Source organism: Lepus europaeus, chromosome 9, assembly GCF_033115175.1.
Source record: "Lepus europaeus isolate LE1 chromosome 9, mLepTim1.pri, whole genome shotgun sequence".
NCBI classification, from domain to species: domain Eukaryota; kingdom Metazoa; phylum Chordata; class Mammalia; order Lagomorpha; family Leporidae; genus Lepus; species Lepus europaeus.
Window position 1 is genome coordinate 65,714,139 of NC_084835.1, and position 19,594 is coordinate 65,733,732.

General features: G+C 39.4%; 1 protein-coding gene across 2 annotated transcripts in view; it reads left to right on the top strand.

The window, feature by feature from the left end:
- Positions 1–19,594, top strand: part of LPIN2 (lipin 2) — a 102,457-nt gene that overhangs the window by 62,157 nt on the left and 20,706 nt on the right. For both annotated transcript variants that reach the window (XM_062201417.1, XM_062201416.1), the window contains exons 3-8: positions 3,368–3,463; positions 7,770–8,071; positions 13,392–13,499; positions 14,428–14,551; positions 15,356–15,701; positions 18,980–19,079. In XM_062201417.1, the coding sequence (XP_062057401.1) occupies positions 3,368–3,463; positions 7,770–8,071; positions 13,392–13,499; positions 14,428–14,551; positions 15,356–15,701; positions 18,980–19,079 (1,076 nt within the window). The remainder of the gene's footprint in view (positions 1–3,367; positions 3,464–7,769; positions 8,072–13,391; positions 13,500–14,427; positions 14,552–15,355; positions 15,702–18,979; positions 19,080–19,594) is intronic.

Genomic DNA, 19,594 nt, shown 5'->3' on the forward strand with positions numbered 1-19,594 from the left:
TACAGTTATCAGAACCAGGAAATCAACATTGATATTAATACTGTTAACTAAAGGCCTTATCCAAATTTTACACCAGTTTTTTGATGACTTTACTCTTTCTGTTCCAGGATTCTATCCAGAGCTCCATGTACATTCATCCTGCATTCTCTTACAATTCCTCAGTCTTTCCCTATGACCTTGACTCTTAAAGAACAGTTATTATGTTGACTGTTTCTTGATTTGAGCTATCTGTTGTTTTCTCATTTGGGGCAAGAATGACAGAGTGATGCTGTGCCCTTCCTGGTACATCCCACCAGGAGACGTTGCTCTGATTACTGGTGTTGTGAACTTGAATCACTTCGTTAATGGTATCTGCTAGGTTTCTTCACTATGAATTTATATGGGGGAGAAACTTTGGATCTGTGCAAATATCTTTAAAAAAAAAAGATTTATTTATTTGAAAGAGTTACACAGAATAGAGAAGGGGATAGAGAGAGAAGAGAGGTCTTTCATCCACTGGTTCACTCCCCAGATGGCCGCAATGGCCAGAGCTGCGCTGATCCGAAGCCAGGAGCCAGGAGCTTCTTCCGGGTCTCCTATGCGGGTGCAGGGGCCCAAGGAGTTGGGCCATCTTCTGTTTTCCCAGGCTATAGCAGAGAGCTGGGTCGGAAGTGGAGCAGCCAGGACTAGATGCCGGCACTGCAGGCAGAGGCTTTACCCACTCTGCCACAGGTTGGCCCTACAAATATATTTATCATATTTTTGCCCACAAAATTTTAGCATGCATTCATGAATTTTGCTCACAGCAGTTATTACTATGATGTTTGCCAAGTGTTTCCTTATTTGAGAAACAGAATGCTCCCATCTGCTGGTTCACTCCCCCAAATGCCTGCAGTGGCTGAACAGCAGCTGGGAGCAGGGAGCCTGATTTAGGTCTCCCACTTGAGTGGCAGGAACCCAGTTACATGAGCCATCATCAATGCCTCTAAGGATTTGCATTAAGAGGAAGCTGGACTCGGGGGCTGGAGTCAGGAATCAAAGCCAGGCACTTAGGTTCATGGGCATCTTAACTGTGGGGCTACACACCTGCTCCCCCTTCTCCATTTATTAATTAAAAATTTGCTGTGTCAGAGCTAGCCTTTTTCTCCTGTTTACTTAATCATTTATGTCATTTGAACTTGTCAATTTTACGATTTGTGTTATTACTTATGATTATGAGGGAACTTTAAAAAATTGGAAAATACGATTAAAAGATAAGTTTGTTTTGGTGCAAAAAATTCAGAAATCCATGCTCATGAGCGTCTTTAGAGAGTTCAAGGAAAATGCATATAGTGAAAGAACTATGTATGGATCTCAAAAATTTTGTGCAGCAAGAGAAACTTCTCAATCAATTCCAGTTTCCAGACTGGAAATTTTTTTAAACTTTGTTGTTGTTGTTTAATTTGAGAGAGTTACAGAGATAGAGACAGAAAGAGAGAGGTCTTTGATCCAGGAGCTTCTTCCAGGTCTCCCATGTGGGTGCAGAGTCGCAAGGACTTGGGCCATCCTCCGCTGCTTTCCCAGGTGCATTAGTAGGGAGCTGGATGGGAAGTGCAGCGGCTGAGACCTGAACCAGCACCCAGTGGGATGCCAGCGCCACAGTCTGGGGCCTCAACCCACTGGCGCCACAGTTCCAGCCCTTTTTCCAGACTTTTTAAAGTACCATCATACTTATTTAGTTGCTTGAATTGGCACACTTTGACTATTAGTGTAACTCCTTTAAGTCTCTTTTAAATACTCCCATCAATTTTTGAGCGCCTCCTGGCTTTTTTGCACCATGAAGTGCTCCCAGAATTAGCTACTTCCCTGCCTCCATCAAGAAATCTCTTGACTTCTCCAGGGAGCTCTGATACCTTTTATAGGAGAATATTTAAATAGAAATGAAGATCTCAAAACTAAGTGTGCTCATTACTATTGAAGCATCTTTGATTCTATACTGTCTCAGCCTGGAGAGCTAGGAAAGTGAGCGAGTGTGTGTGTCTCTGTGTGTGTATGTGTGTGCTCATACATACACATACCATGTGCACATCTACATTGATCGGAACAATCTTGAGTTCTCAGGGATTCTTCTGATTCCAGCCTATCCACAGGCTTCGTTCCCATCTCCTTATTTATAACCTTTCTCTGACCATGAGAAACATAGCTCGGATTATCCAGTGTATCTACTTATTTGTTCAGTCCTGGAAAACATGAAATACTTTCAGAATTGCTACCCTACATCTGTGTGATTAAGATTATAGTTCTGTACATGTATAAACTGTCTTTGGAGAGAACATTTGATGTAGCAGTTAAGATACCACTTGGGATGCCTGCGTCTGATATCAAAGTGTCTGGGTTCAAGTCCAGGCTCTACTCCCAGTCCCACCTTCTACTGATGTGCACCATGGAGGCAGCAGGTGATAACCCAAGTACTTGGGTCCCTGCCCACCCATTTGAGAGACCAAATTGAGTCCCTTGCTTTGGCCTGGCCCAGCCCTAGCAGCTGTTATTGAGGAGTAAAACAGTGGATGGGAGATATATATGTCACTATCTCTTTGCCTTTCAAATAAATAAAAGTTAAAATATGTCTTTAGACTTAATAAAAATAAGTACTTTTTTATCATACATTTTTTTTTCCTCTGGCTGTACTTCTAGAGTCTCTATGATTGTCAGCAGAGTCATGGTCCCCATGATCAGCCATTTTTTCTGTAATTCTGTGATGTTTGATTTGAATTTTACTTCCACATTATCACTTTTTGTCTCTTTGCTGCACTTTTATCTTGGCCAATCAATGAGAGATGAGGTGTCCACACAACAGCATTTTGTTGTCTGTCCCTGAACTGAAATTGATGTGCAGTGATCAGTCACTGGCAGACTTTGAAGAAGTGACGTGGTTGGTCACTGGTCATGATGGCTTCTGTTACCCACTTAGTGACCTGTGGACTGAAGAGCTGGCAGTGAAGTTGCCCACAGCCCACATACTGAGGTTACTGAAATTTACACAGATCTGAACTGTGCAAGGAAAGGCCTGCCAGTTCTGTAACTTGGAAGGTACTCATATTTGGTAATAGTGATATTTCTCCTATTTTACAACTTTGATGAATTAAGTAATTAAAATTTTTATTTATTGTAGAAGTAGATGGAGAAACATTTTCTTTTGATCCCTGGTTAGCCATCCTCTCCCCACCCAGGTCCATTTTTGTCTTTTTAGAAATGGAATGTGGGTCAGGTAGCAATGTTTTTCTGGGGCAGTGGCTCTAGGACCCTTAGTACTAAGTTCGTCTTGAGAACCCAGAATTTAGATTGAGTTTAACTTGAATGAGAGATTCTTTGGGTGCAAAATTATACTTTATTGTTTCTTTCTCCTTAGATCGATATAGAAATCAATGGCAATGCAGTGGATCTTCACATGAAGTTGGGTGACAATGGAGAAGCTTTCTTTGTGGAGGAGACTGAAGAGGAATATGTGAGTTCTCAAGGATTGCATCTACTTTAGCTGTTGTGCTCAGGTCTCCTGTACATGCCCCAGAATAGTTCAGTAGTTTTTGTACTTGGTTGTAGCAATAATTGTTACTGGTTAGGCAAACTTTAGCTTAGTTTGGGAAACTAAACTGTGGAAAAAAATTGGAGAGATAAGGAACTTTCTCTACATCATGTTTGAAAGTACAGCGAGCATAGAAAAAAGCCTTTGTACTTGCTTTTTCTGAAAGGAAAGGTTCATCTTTTTTTTACTTTATTGACTTTTCTTAATTAATGCTTATTACAGTTTATACCTTGATTTGAATTCATTCAGTTCTGCCTAAGTAATCAAGACATATTGCTTAAGACTGTGTTTGCATACATGTAACCTTTAAACTGAGAAAACATGTTTACCATTTTAGTTAAGGACATTACATTCCTAATCTTGAATGGGAATTAATTTATTATGATCTCAAGAGATCTCAATTAAATTGGCCTTTGTCCTTTCATGAGTGATTATGTGTTTGGTCTCTTTCATCATAAGAGCACTTTGTCTACCTTCCTCACCCATCTACACACTCACACACAGCTCTGTATCTGCCAGTTTGAACCATGGTAGAACTTTTCTTGATGAATTTAATATAGATCTTCTAAAAACAATCTTTAGAAGTCATCTTTACATCTTTTTGCATAAAGAATAGTACCTCAGATAGCAAAAATGATAAGCTTCATGGAACTGAGGCTACAGGACAGCTATTTTGGTTTTAAAGATGAACTGTTGGGACTGGCTTTTTGGCACTGGTTTGAGCTACCACCTATGACTACTTTTGATCAAGTTCCCTACTGATGCATCTGGGAAAGCAGTGAAGGTGATCCTTCGACCTTAGCCAGCTGCGGCCTTTTAGGAAGTGAACCAGTGGATGGAAGATCTCTTTCTCCTTCTCCCACTCTATTTGCCACCACTCTGCTCTCATGCTCCCCCTTCCCTGCACCCTGTCTCTAACTCTGCCTTTCAAATAAATATATAATTATTCTCTTTATTTATTATTTGAAAAAGCAGAGTTACAGAGAGAAGCAGAGGCAGAGAGAGAGATACTCTACCTTCTGGTTTACTCCCTACATGGCCTTAATGCCTAGAGCTGTGCCATTCAGGAGCCAGGAGCTTCTTGTGGATCTCCCACGTCAGTGCAGGGGCTCAAGCAATTGGCCATCCTCCACTGCTTGCCCAGGCATGTCAGCTGGGAGTTGGGTCAGAAATGGAGCAGTTAGGTTAATTCACAATAGCTAAGACCTGCAGTCAACCTAAATGCCCATCAACAGTAGACTGGATAAAGAAATTATGGGATATGTACTCTATAGAATACTATACAACGGTTAAAAAAAAAATGAAATCTGGTCATTTGCAACAAAATGGAGGAATCTGGAAAACATCATGCTGAGAGAATTAAGCCAGTCACAAAGGGACAAATATCATATGTTCTCCCCGATTGGTGACAACTAACCGAGCACCAAAAAGGAAACCTGTAGAAGTGAAATGGACACTATGAGAAACAATGGCTTGATCAGCCCTTGTCCTGACTGTCGAGGAACAACTTAATACTTTATCCCTTTTAGTATTTTGTTGTTGTTGTTCTGCTTAATACTATTTGTTGAACTCTGTAATTAACACACAGTTATTTTTAGGTGTTTAAATTTAACTGAAAAGTGATCCCTGTTAAATAAAAGAGTGAGAGGCCAGTGCTGTGGCTTAACAGGCTAATCCTCCACCTTGCGGCGCCGGCACACCGGGTTCTAGTCCCGGTTGGGGCGCCGGATTCTGTCCCGATTGCCCCTCTTCCAGGCCAGCTCTCTGCTATGGCCCGGGAAGGCAGTGGAGGATGGCCCAAGTGCTTGGGCCCTGCACCCGCATGGAAGGCCAGGAGAAGCACCTGGCTCCTGCCTTCGGATCAGCATGATGAGCTGTCCACAGCGGCCATTGGAGGGTGAACCAACGGCAAAAAGGAAGACCTTTCTCTCTGTCTCTCTCTCTCTCACTATCTACTCTGCCTGTCAAAAAAAAAAATTAAAAAAAAAATAAAAGAGTGAGAATAAGAGAGGGAGGAGATGTACAGTTTGGCACATGCTTAATCGGACTTGCCCCAAATGATAGAGTTAGTTAGGGGATTCCAATTCAATCCCATCAAGGTGGCATGTACCAATGCCATCTCACTAGTCAAAGTGATCAGTTTCAGTTCGTAATTGATCATAATGATAGGATTAAGAGTCAAAGGGATCAGATAAACAAGACTAGTGTCTGCTAATACTAACTGATAGGATTAAAAAGGAGAGAATGCTCCAACATAGGAAGTGGGATACACAGCAGACTCATAAAATGGCAGATGTCCTAAACAGCACTCTGGCCTCAGAATCAGCCCTTAAGGCATTCAGATCTGGCTAAAAAGCCCATGAGAGTATTTCAGGCATGGAAAGCCAAGACACTGTGGCAAAAAAAAAAAGAAAAGAAAAGAAAAACCTAAATGAAAGATATCTGTGAGTGAGATCCCAGCAGAAAGAATGGGCCATCAAGGAAGGAGGTACCTTTTTCTGAAGGGAGGAGAGAACTTCCACTTTGACTATGGCTTTGTCTAAATAAGATTGGAATTGGCGAACTTAAGAGGCTTCCATAGCCTTGGCAACTCATGACAAGAGCCTTGGGTGATTACTGACGCCATAAACAAGAGTGTCAATTGTTAAATCAACAACAGGAGTCACTGTGCACTTACTCCCCATGTAGGATTTCTGTCCTTAATGTGTTGTACTATGTGAATTAACGGTATAACTAGTACTCAAACAGTACTTTATACTTTGTGTTTCTGTGTGGGTGCACACTGTTGAAATCTTTACTTAGTATATACTAAATTGATCTTCTGTATATAAAGATAATTGAAAATGAATCTTGATGTGAATGGGATGGGAGAGGGAGTGGGAGATGGGATGGTTGTGGGTGGGAGGGAGGTTATGGGGAGGGAAAAGCCACTGTAATCCAAAAGCTGTACTTTGGAAATTTATATTTATTAAATAAAAGTTAACAGAAAAATAGACTATAAAAAAATGGAGCAGCTAAGACTTGAACAAGCACCCATATGGGATGCTAACCCCGCAGGCCAGGGCTTTAACCTGCTACGCCACAGTGCTGGCCCATCTTTATGCTTTAAAAAAAAAAGGGGGGGGGGGAGTGGGATGATGAACTTCCAATTTGTTATAAATTCATAAACACTGAAAAGTCACCAAAAAATATAGCAAAACGAGCTTATGTTTATTATTTATTATTTTTTGTTTAAAGAAAAGTCAGCAACTTAATACCAACATCTAGAGCAAGTATTAAAACAGTGTGATTTGTGAGAGGGAACTTCACCAGCCCAGTAATCTTCCTAGTATCTTAGTTACTTATTTTTGTTACCTTGTTGGTATTTACATGGCCTAAGAAAAACTTCATTGGAAACAGGAAAAGAGCAGGATAAAACATAATCATTAATAGTTGTCACAGAACAAAATACTTTTTTTAAGTTTTTTTAAATTTTATTTATTTATTTATTTGAGAGGTAGAGTAACAGTGAGAGGGAGAGACAGGTCTTTCTTCTGGTTCACTCCCCATATGGCCACAATGGCCATGGCTGCACCGATTCGAAGCCAGGAGCCAGGTGCTTCTTCCCAGTCTCCCATGTGGGTGCGGGGGCCCAAGGACTTAGGCCATCTTCTACTGCTTTCCCAGGCCATAGCAGAGAGCTGGATTGGAAGAGGAGCAGCCGGGACTAGAACCAATGCCCACATGGGATGCCAGCACCACAGACGGAAGATTAACCTACTGCACCATGGTGCCACCTCATGAAGAAAATACTTTTAATGTGTTTCCTAAAAATTAGGTTTAATCCATATTACTGATTATTCTTGTATAAATCCACAGATGAGAGGACCGCATTGATAATGTGTTCCTTAGTTCTCTAGGGCTATTCTTGTAATTTGATTTAAAAACTGTGCTTAGCAAAATTAACTTGGAGGAGATCAACTTTTCAGCCTTTTTCCTGTTCTAGGTGTGACCAGATTGACCAGACTGTAGTGTAGTATGTTTCTCCTTCAAATGAGACATTTGCTAATTTATCCAATAAACATCAGATGAACATAGAGCAGGCAGTATCTCAGTTCAGTGTGACTTTCTTACCTTGAGTAAGGAATGTGTGTACCACTGAAAATTTATAGACTTAAACAATTCATTGTTTTGATTCATTGTCTGGTTTGGCATGGATTAACTTTTCTGTCTCCACGTTCTTTTTAAGGAAAAGCTTCCTGCCTACCTTGCCACCTCACCAATTCCTACTGAAGATCAGTTCTTTAAAGATATTGATACCTGTTTGGTGAAATCAGTTGGAAATGAAAGATCATCTCAGAGTTCAGACATCTCACACATCCTGGAAACAGAGACGATTTTTACTCCAAGTTCTGTGAAAAAGAAAAAACGAAGGAGAAAGAAATGCAAACAAGACAGTAAAAAGGAAGAGCAGGCTGTTTCTCCTGCTGCAGAAGACACATGTGATGTGGCCGTGAGCTCTGATGAAGAGAAAGGAGCCCAGGCAGCAAGGTAGGACTCAGCCTGGGATGGTCTTGTGCAGGTATTGAGCTACCACGTATACTTTAGATAGAGCTCAGGTAGAGCCAGAGCTGCTGGTTCGCTTAGAGATATGTAGTGTAAGGTTGAAACTTGTTCTTCCCCCTATGGCTAACTGAGGAATTAAGTGTGAAAGACAGTTCTTTTTTTCTTTCCTCTTACTCCTCAAAATTTGTGGTACTTAAATGTCATTTGTATCAGACTTGTGATGTGCTTCTGTCTATTTAGTACATTTCCAAAAGCAGAATAAATCATAAGTCAAAAAAAAAAAATCTGAATTAGTGACTTGTCCCGAGGAGAGCAGATATAAGTAGACACAGCATCAATTGTGGGATTTCCCACTCAGGATTTTCTGTGTGATTATCTCACCTATTTTTGGTTCTTTCTTCCCTTAATAGCTTTTTAAAAATTTTAACTGATACATAAAATTTGTATATATTCATAGAGGTGCCGTGTGATGTTTTGATATGTGTATACACTGTGTAATGTCTAATCAAGGTAAACATGCCTATCTCCTCAAACATTTATCATTTCTTTGGTGTAAAACCTTTAAAAAATCCCTTTCTTCTAGTTTTATTTTTTCAGAGAAATATGTAGTATGTTAATCTACCATCACCCTACTGTGCAGTAGAACACTAGAACATCTTACTCCTAACTATAACTGAGTGCTCTTAATCACCCTGTCCCCATCCTCCCTTTTTCTCTCCTCAGCCAGTGGGAACCACCATTCTACTTTCAGCTTCTGTGAGATCTATTTATTTTAATTTACTTGAGAGGCAGAGATTTTTATTTTTTTAAAGGTTTATTTAATTGAAAGGCAGAACGACAGAGAGGAGGGAGAAGAGGTCTTGTGTCTCCTGGTTCATTCCCCAAATGCTTGAAACAGCCAGGGCTGAGCCAGGCCAAAGTCACTGGCTTAGAAGTCCATCCAATGGCCCAGGTGTTTGAGTCATTATCTGCTGCCTGCCAGCATGTATTAGCAAGAAGCTGGATCAAAAAGGGAGTAGCTGGCACTCAGACTAGCACTGTGATGCAGGATGCAGGTATCCCAAGCTATGACTTAACCCACTGTGCCACAACACACACACTGAGATCAACTTTTTTAGATGCCACACATTAGTGAGATCATTTAGTACTTGTGTTTCTGTTCTTGGCTTATTTCTTTCACATAGTGACCTCTAGTTCCATCATGGTGTTGCAAATGGAAAATTTTCCATCCTTTTTTATGGCTGAATAGTATTCCATCATATCTCTGTATGTTTTGTTTATCCATCAATCAGACATGTAGATTGTTTCCACTTCTTGTAATGAATGGTGAGTGATCTCATTTCCCTTCAGTATATACTCGGTAGTGGGATTATATGTAATTGTGCTTTCTAGTTTTTTTAAGGAGCCTGCATACCCTTTTCCACAAGGGCTGTCTTAATTTGCATTCCCACCAACCATGTGCAAGGGTTCCCTCTTCTCCACATTCTCACCAGCATTTGTTTTGCATTGTCTTTTCGTTAGTAGCCGCACTGGAGTGAGTTGATGTCTCCTTGTGTTTTTGACTTGCATTTTCTTGATGATTAGTGATAGTATTTTTCAAGACCCAGGTGTCCATTTTTGTGTCTTCCTTTGGAAAATGCCTGTTTATATCTACTGCCATTTTTTAATCGGAATTTTTAAACTATTCGGTTGTTTTCATTCCTGTGTATCCCGGTTATTATCAAATATATAGTTTGCAGATATTTTCTCCCATTATAAGTTGTTTCTTCCCTCTGTTGTTTCCTTTGCTGGACAAAAGCTCTTTAGTTTGATGAGATCCTGTATGTGTATTTTTGGTTGTGTTTCCTGTGGTTTTGTTCCTTTGTTTGTGATCTGACTCCAGATAATCCTTGCTCATTCCAGTCTCTTAAAATGTCTCCCTTATGTGTTTTTCTGGTACTTTTCAAAGTTTCAAGTCTTAAATTTAGATTTTTTTTTTAAAGGATTTATTTATTGGGACCAGTGTGTGGCATAGTGAGTTAAGCCACTGCAGGTATTTCTACCATCTCCTATGGGCGCCAATTTGATTCCCACATGCTCCACTTCTGATCCAGCTCCCTGCTAATACACCTGGAAAAGCAGTGAGAGGATCCTCTCTCTCTCTAACTATTCCTTTCAAATAAATAAATAAATCTTTAAAAAATTATGATAATGTGAAGGACCATACATAGGATCATCAGCATATTAACATGTTAAAGAATCTGAGAGAAAGTCAATTGCTTTTGTAGTTGTAGAATCTAGGAATTATGTGGAGAATTTGAAGGTTTCAAATATCTTATTCTCCTGGGCCCTTATGAGAGAAATTGTTTTGAAAGAAGATACATAAAATAGATTTTCATTTGAGTTTGATAAATGTCATTCTATTTAAACTCTACTTTTCAAGAATTTCTTTGATAATAGAATTAACTGAAGCCCCTTGAAGAGGCAGTTGAAAGAGAAAATCATTCTTTAAAGCAGGTTACTGTTGCATAGCTAGAAAAATTCATATGGAAGTGAGAGCACTTAAACTCCCTGAGGCTTATCTAAACTGTACCTGGTGAGTCTCCTTTCCTCTTCTGAAGTGAGCTTTTGGCTTGTGTGTAGCATGGAGTCCCTGTTTCCTTCCAAAGGTGGGTGGGTGTGCTTATGTTAAAAACATTGCGCTTAGGTATAAGTAGCCTATGGGAGGGAAGGGACTTTATAAATTGGATGGTATTCTAGCACAGACACTAGCAGAAGTATAAAAAACTTACCGCTGATGGAAATATTTCAGATACCCAGTGATAGCAGAAATGGACTCTTAAAGACTGGAGCATCAGGGGCAGCGCTATGGCATAATAGGTTAAGCTTCCACCTGGGGCACAGCTTCCCATATGGTTGCGAGTTCAAGTCCCAGCTGCTCCACTTCTGATCCAACTCCCTTCCAATTGCACCTGGGAAAGCAGAGGAAAATGCCCAACTGCTTGGGTCCTTCTACCCACATGAGAGATCCAGAAACAGCTCTGGCTGCAGATTGCCTCAGCTCCAGCCATTGCAGCCATTTAGGAGTGAACCAGCAGATGGACAATCTCTCTCTGTCTGTAACTCAGCCTCTCAAATAAATAAATCTTTAATATATATATATGTGTGTGTGTGTGTGTGTGTATACATATATATATGTATATATGAATATATATATATATATGTATATATGTACACACACACAAACAGACCATCAGAAAGGAATCTCAACTTCTAATCCACAAAAGCCAATTTGCTTAAAAAGTTTTATCTGGGAGCTAAATACAGGGAACCTAAGACTTTTCATGATTAATGTTTTAACCCTGAGGCTGCATACTTGTCTTTCATCTCATCAGTAACTGGCTTCTAGAGAAACCTCCAGTTCTTCTGTGGTGAGTGTAGGTATTCAAGGTGACCTGGATCTTACGGATGCTCCCTGCCTTTCCCTGTCTTTAAGTATGTTTTTGGGGGCCAGCGCCGTGGTGCACTATGTCAATCCTCTGCCTGCGGTGCCAGCATCCCAAATGGGCGCTGGGTTCTCGTCCTGGTTGCTCCTCTTCCAGTCCAGCTCTCTGCTTGGCCCGGGAAAGCAGCGGAGGATGGCCCAAGTGCTTGGGGCCTTGCACCCACAAGGGGGACCAGGAGGAGGCACCTGGCTCCTGGCTTTGGATTGGCATAGCTCTGGCCGTTGTGGCCATTTGGGAAGTGAACCATCGGATGGAAGACCTTTCTCTCTGTCTCTCTCACTGTCTGTAACTCTACCTGTAAAACAAATAAACAAATAAATTTTAAAAAGTATGTTTTTCTCCTCTTGAATGAAGTTGTATGTCAGACTAATCCTCTGGAAGAAAGAAAATTAGAGTTAGAAAAACCTTAAATTAAAAGATTTATATGTGGAAAAACTGCCACATGGCAGAGTTAATGGCAAAACAGTATGTTAAATTAAGAGGAAGAAAAGTAATATTAAAAATTAATAAACTGATTTCTATTTTTTAGTCAAACATTGTAACAGATACTCTCATTTTACATTGAGTATCTGTGCTATTAGAACATTGAATTTTCTGTAGGAAGTTCTTAAATATGTATAATATGGTGCTTTATGCTTTTCAGAGTTTTCCTTTGTCCTTTATCCTTTTTGGAGATTTCAGCATCTCACATCAACTCTGAAGTAGACAGGACAAATGATAAATTTCCAGCTAAACATGAACATTGGGGCTGACATGCTTCTGAGAGATGTTTTCAAGGTTATATTGCAAGTTAGTTATATTAGCCCTGCAAATTAAAGAAAATCCAAGGGTAAATTAAGTAAAACTTTATTGGCATTAGTTCAGCCTTCTAGAATTCCAAGGTTTTTGTATGAATTTTAAAAGCATTTATTGGGCTGGCACTGTGGTGTGGCAGGTAAAGCTACCACCTGTGGTGCCAGTATCCCTTATGGGCACTGGTTCGAGTCTCAGCTGCTCCACGCTCCCTTTTAGTGTGCCTGGGAGAGCAGCAGAAGATGTCCCACATACTTGGGCCCTTGTACCCATGTGAGGGACCCAGATGAGGCTAGAGGCTCCTGGCTCCTGGCTTTGGATTGGCCCAGCTCTGGCCACTGGGGCCATTAGGGGAATGAACCAGCAGATGGAAGATTTTGCTCTCTGCCTCTGCTTCCCCCCAACTCTGCCTTTCAAATAAATAAATCTTTCAAAAAATAATAAAAGCATTCATCATGTTTTTGTATCATATTGCTCACATATCCACATCATGTAGATTCTGTCCAAGTAAACAAAGTTCTGAGATAATCCCAAGGCCAAACAAAGAAAATTGTTGCTGAGTTTTAAATTTCTGAGCCATAGCTTTTTAATATTCTTATATTTTCGGTAATATACAGAGGAGTGGACTTAGAACCAGAGTTTATACTTGTTCTGAGTCCAGCAACTTCTAGGTTTTTTGACTTTGAGCAAATTACCAAACTTTTTTGAATCCGTGGTTACCTGATATCTAACTTAGAATATTACTACTTTAGATTTGTATTCATTTTCTCCTTCTAGCCTTTGAATCACTTACCCTGAAGAGATGTAAGAAGAAATTTTCAATTATATTTCTCTTCTAACCTTCATCTAGTTTATATTTGAATAGTGATTGCTCGAATGTGGTGAATCCCCCTTCTTCCTATTTGCCTTTGAAAGGGATTAGTTATTCATCATTTGTCTGTGTTGTTGAGGTGATTTGTCAGTAGATTTGGAGGATATTTTAAAGCTGACATCAGTGTCATCCTTTCCTTTGTTTTTTCTTTCCACAGAGGCTCTTCGACTGCTTCCTTAAAGGAAGAAGAGTATAAGGAACCTTTGCTTTTCCATTCTGGAGACCACTACCCCTTATCTGATGGAGATTGGTCCCCTTTAGAGAAGTAAGTATCTTTGAAATTTCTTGGTTTCTTAAAAGAGGAAGGAGGATGTATTAAATAGCTTTTCTGTAACTTACAGTAATGATACTTCCCATTTCTCCAGTTCAGTAGAGGAACTGAAATTTATTTTAACTATTTATTTATTTGAAAGATGGACTGGCAGAGAAGAGAAATCTCCCATCTGCTAGTTCATTCCCCAAATACCAACCAGGAGCTGGGTATTTGGGCCAGGCCAAAGCCAGGAACTCAGAACTCAGTCTGGGTCCCCCACCTGGCAGGGGCCCAAGTCTTTAGTCTCTCCTCTGCTGCCTTCCTTGTGCATTAGCAGAAGCTGAATTGGAAGCAGAATAGCTGGGACTCAGACCAGCCCTTGCCCATGAATATTACCTTTTCATTAATATGAATCTTTTCTCTCAGTAACTGTTCTTACACGTGATCTGACTTATTCTAACAGTGTTGGCCACTTGTAGTTCTGAATAATCAGCACAGAATTTGGCCATCTACAGTTCTTCTAATTTTTCAATGTCAGCTGCTGACTGGTAAATGTGACTAATATATTAAGAGAACATGGAATCATGCTGTTTATTCTTCAATACAGTCCTCATGTGTTGTGTTAATTTAACTTGCATTGCTGTGCTTCTCATCATCTTTAAAATTATACTTCTCATTGATTTCTTGTGAGAAGCCAATGAGGTAATGCATATAAAGTGTTGAGGGAGGACCTAGCAAGTCCTCAATAGAAGCTAGTTAGTGTTTTTATTATTATTAAAGAACTCAAGTGGAAGAAATAAATGATATTTCCCTAAATAGTTTATTTGCAGGATAAAGTTAATATATTCAAATTTGTATTTCCTTTCATTTGCCAATCTCAATGAAACTGAAGGTTTCTCAACTTTAAAATCATCACATTTCTTTGTTCTTGTGTGTGCAGCACCTATTCCCAGGCAGTTTGTCCTAAGAGTGATTCAGAGTTGGAGGTGAAACCTGCCGAGAGCCTGCTCAGATCGGAGTCTCATATGGAGTGGACGTGGGGCGGGTTCCCAGAGTCCACCAAGGTACTTGGTCTTCTCACAAGTGGAATGTCTCACTGGATTTGAGAATCCAGTGCCTGCATCTGTGAGAAAAGGAAGCCATTGCTGACCCAGCTCATATGATTATAAATGACAGTAGTGCCCTCCTGTGGTCAGCAGAATCAATCCAAAGTTAACGGTTTTCATAACATTTGGACCATGTTTTTGGAACAGAAGAGATTCAGCAGAGTTTGTGTTTTCCTATTGAGTGAATGACAGTATTGGTTGTTAATTAACATAAGGAAATTTTTAAAGGCACCCAAATAAACTAAAATTTCTACCCTGAAATTTTAAATAGGAAATTATTAAGACTTTTTATTTCCAGCTCATAATAAAACAAAGAGCTGGGGAGATAACATATCTTAAAGGAGAAATTAGCTTGATCATATTGAATTTAGTTTTACAAAAATGTACATTTCGCAGATAGACTTTACTTCCTGTTTAAATTGTTTTAACTCAGCTTTGAGTTAGTTTAAGCAGTTAAATTTTCATTTAGTACTCTTAAGTTTTTTCCCCCCAAAATGAATGTTCTCTACCTCTTAATATCTAAAAATTGTCTTATTACCTCAGTCTTCTTCATTTTTTAGCTCTTCATGCAGTTATAACTCTTATAAATATGATATTAAATGCAATTACTAGCTTTTCTCCACTTTAATTTTTACACATGCAAAATAATGTATTTAATGAATGTATTGTTGTATATAAAGTAATATACTTAGCAACTTAAGAAATAAATCATAAAACACCTTTGAGAGTAGTTTAATTTTTTTTTAAATTTAACTTTTTTAGGTCACCAAAAGAGAGAGAGCTGATCATCATCCTAGGACAGCTACCATTACACCATCAGAAAATACCCATTTTCGGGTAATTCCCAGTGAGGACAACCTCATAAGTGAAGTCGAGAAGGATGCTTCCATTGAAGAAACTGTCTGCACCATAGTGAAACCCAAACCCAGAGCCTTGTGTATGCAAATGGGTGATGCAACTTCAGCTGCAGAACTTCTCGAACCTCTTCTTGAGAGTCCTCAGATTTCATCTATGTTAGATGCAGACCACCTTCCCAACCCATCCTTAGTGGAGGCTCCCTCAGAATCTAAACCAGCTGCTAAAGTAGACTCGCCATCGAAGAAGAAAGGTAATCATGTGTTTAGTTTGAAATCAGGTACTCTGCACTTACATGGTAAATTATATTGGTGTTTCAGATACTATGTGATGGCATTTGTATTCTCCAGTCAGAACCTTAATTATGAGTGCTTATTTACTGCGGCTTCCCCTTTTTGCCACAGTTTCCATTGGAGCAGAACTCTGTCTCCTGTTGCTACTCAGTAAGTCCTTGGGAAGCATTTATTGAGAAACTTAGTGACTGCATTCCAGTCATTTAATTATAAAACTGACCACTTTATTGACTAGGTAGGTCAAGTAAAGTGAAGAATAGTCTCAAACAAGTAATTGCATGTTTAAATAGAAATTGAATAGAGAAAGTTTGTTACCTGAAATATCTTAGTTGATGCCACATTAAGTATGCTTTTGCAATGATATGGAATAAAAATAAATATATGCTAATTTTGATAGGTATTCTCCTCTTTCATGGATTATTTCTCTCTAAAACAGGTAAGAGAGAAGATAAGGCCCAACTTGGCTAAACAATTCATCTCACTTTTGGAATACAAATCAGAATATTCTTACTATATAAAAATATAATGTTGTCTGTTGATGCTTGGTACAATAAAAGCCAGAACACGCACATTCTCTTAACAAAGGCCTTAGAGACTTTTTTTTTTTTTTTGAAGTGAAAACTTAACTAAAATTACTCTTCCTCATATATAGCCAAGCAACTACTTCCTTTTTTCTTAAATTCTAATGCCAAAGGTTAGATAATCACAGACTGACTTTAGAAATCTCTACTATAGCTATGGACCTTCTGAGTCACTCAAATAATTTTTATCTAAAATAAAAGAAGGTGACTATCAGGTATTTGTGATCAGATCTGGCCATCTAGCTGATAGTAGTGTGGCACCTGCCTTTTTACCAAATGCACATTAGCTGTTGTACTTTAATAAATGTGAAGAGAGATTTCCAGTTCTTCTAAGGTGAAAGCTTTGTTTCTGGCAGGAAATAACCTTTTTAAAAATATATTTATTTGTTTGAGAGGTAGAGTTACAGACAGAGAGAGGGAGAGACAGAGGGAGGGATCTTCCACTTGCTGGTTCACTCCCCAAATGGCCGCAACAGCCAGATCTGAGCTAATCAGAAGCCAAGAACTTCTTCTGGGTCTCCCACACAGGTGCAGGGGCCCAAGCACTTGGGCCATCCTCTGCTGCTTTCCTAGGCCATTAGCAGAGAGCTGGACTGGAAGAGGAGCAGTCGGAACACAAACCACGGCTTATACGAGATTCTGGTGCCGCAGGCGGATGCTTAGCCTACTACGCTACGCCAACGCACTGGCCCCCAAACCCTCTTCCTAGCACACAGGACCAGTGTTTCTTTCAACCTTGTTCTTTTTTCCCCAACTTTTTATTATGAAAAGTTTTGGCATATTGCCATACATCACTTAACAGTGCAGATATGTTCTGAGAAATGTGTCAGTAGTTCATTTTGTCCTTATTCAAACAGAGTGTGCTTATACAAACCTAGATGGTATGGGTCATTCAGTGTGTGATCTCTTGTTGCAGTCAGTATACATGACGTATATGATACTGCTGTTGGAGTCACATGGCATAAACTTTATTGACAGTAAACTTTTTTACATAGTTAGGAATACATCCTAAAATAAGGATAAGATGTATGGTATAATAAGCCAGCAAAATAGTTAATATGTACTATACATAATTGTGTGTGCTATATGCAGTTTTTTGTTTTTTGTTTTTTTTTTTTTAATGAGGAAAGTGTAGGTTTTTTTTTTTTTTAAAGATTTATTTATTTATTTATTTGCAAGTCAGAGTTACACAGAGAGAGGTCTTCCATCCACTGCTTCACTCCCCAGTTGGCTGCAACGGCCAGAGCTGCGCCAATCCAGAGCCAGGAGCTTCTTTCAGGTCTCCCACGCGGGTGCCAAGGACTTGGGCCATGCTTCACTGCCTTCCCAGGCCATAGCAGAGAGCTGGATAGGAAGTGGAGCAGCTGGGACTAGAACCAGTGCGCATATGAGATGCCGGTGCTTCAGGCCAGGGTGTTAACCCACGGCGCCACAGTGCCGGCCTCAGTATATATGCAGTTATTTTTAACTGATACATAAAAACCCTACTTTCTTCAAATAGAAGTTACTCTAATAACACGATGCAGTAAAAATGTAATATGAGCCACATACGTAATTTTGAGGTCTTCTCATAGCCAATTCAAAAGTGAAATAAGCAAATGAAATTGTTTAATCTGTATGAACCAATAAATCCAAAATATTTAATTTAGCAACTAATTTAAAAATTGCTAATGAGGTACTTATGTATTTTTGTTTTAGAATAAGTGGTATATTTTGTACTTTAAAAAAAAAAAAAATAGAATTAGCATACTGCCCTTTATACCAGAAACAGTTTAAGGACTCAGTAGCCACATATGTTGCTGGTGGTCACTAGAGGGAGTAGTGAAGATTAGTGGCTTAATTACATTTGGTTTAAGTATTTTATTGTTTGAATTCAAGATTACTTTCTAAATATCATTTATTATTTGTTAGAAAGTCATTGAGAGAGAGCACTCCTATCTGCCTGTTCAACCCCTAAATGCCTACAACAGCTGGGGTACCAAAGCTGGGTGACAGAAACCCAATTTTTTGAGCCATCACCACTAACACTCATTGGTCTAATTAGCAGGAAACTGAAGTTAGGAGCCAGAGAGAAGTTGAAAAGGGCTGAAGGTATCCGAACCAGCGCCTTAATTGTTAGGCCAAGTGCCTGCAATCCTGAAGATGACTTTATGGGGTGTATTGGGGTACTTCGTATTGTATCTCATGATGATCTATGGCTAGTGATCATTTGTGTAGTCTGCAGATGTAGCCATTGTAATGGATTTGTGTCCTTCTGCAGTTAGAAGGTGATATATAGGTTGATACTGGGGCACTATGTGAATATCCTTTTTCCCAATGATACTCTTCCCTTCATAGGTGATTGTCTCAAGCTTGGTCATGTTTGTTCTTATCTATAAATATTTTTAGAACTTCACCATTAAATATCCATTATCTAGGAGCTAGGGTTATTTATGTGACAGCAAATGAAAAAAAGAATGAGTAAATCACATGTGTTTTGAGCACTGAATTTCTCTGCCATTGGCTGGGGTTGTTGAGAACCAACATAAATGAAAAGGCTAATTGATACTTTCAAAAGTAAAATCATGGTCAGTCTTATGTTTGCAAACCTTCGTTTTCTTGCAGAGATGTAAATGAAAAATAAGTTCTTATCTGATATGATTTTCTTACGAAAACAGGTGTCCACAAGAGAAGCCAGCACCAAGGACCTGATGATATTTACCTTGATGACTTAAAAGTCCTAGAACCTGAAGTTGCAGCTCTATATTTCCCTAAAAGGTAGTGTGTTCTTTGTGTATTGAAGGGTGGACAGCTCTGAAGTGTTCTAATTATTTCATCTGAGGAAAAGGAATAAGGTAAATTGTCCTTAAGCTGAATCTGATGATTGCTTCAGGTTTTGGAAAATTCAGGAATAGTACATGTGTTGTTTGACTGTAATGACTTGAGATTAATAATTACCTACTTAGAAAAACAGTATTGATAAATTGAGAAGACAGACATTAAACTTACATAAGAATCTAACTTTGGTTAGTCATTTCTGTAGTCATTAATGCAAACTCAATATGCTTGGAGAAATTTGTTAGCGATTGTTTCCTTTATTCTGTGTTTTAAAAGTAATGCATCTATAGGCCGGCGCTGTGGCTCAATAGGCTAATCCTCCACCTGCGGTGCCGGCACACTGGGTTCTAGTCCCGGTCGGGGCACCGGATTCTATCCCGGTTGCCCCTCTTCCAGGCCAGCTCTCTGCTGTGGCCCGGGAGTGCAGTGGAGGATGACCCACGTCCTTGGGCCCT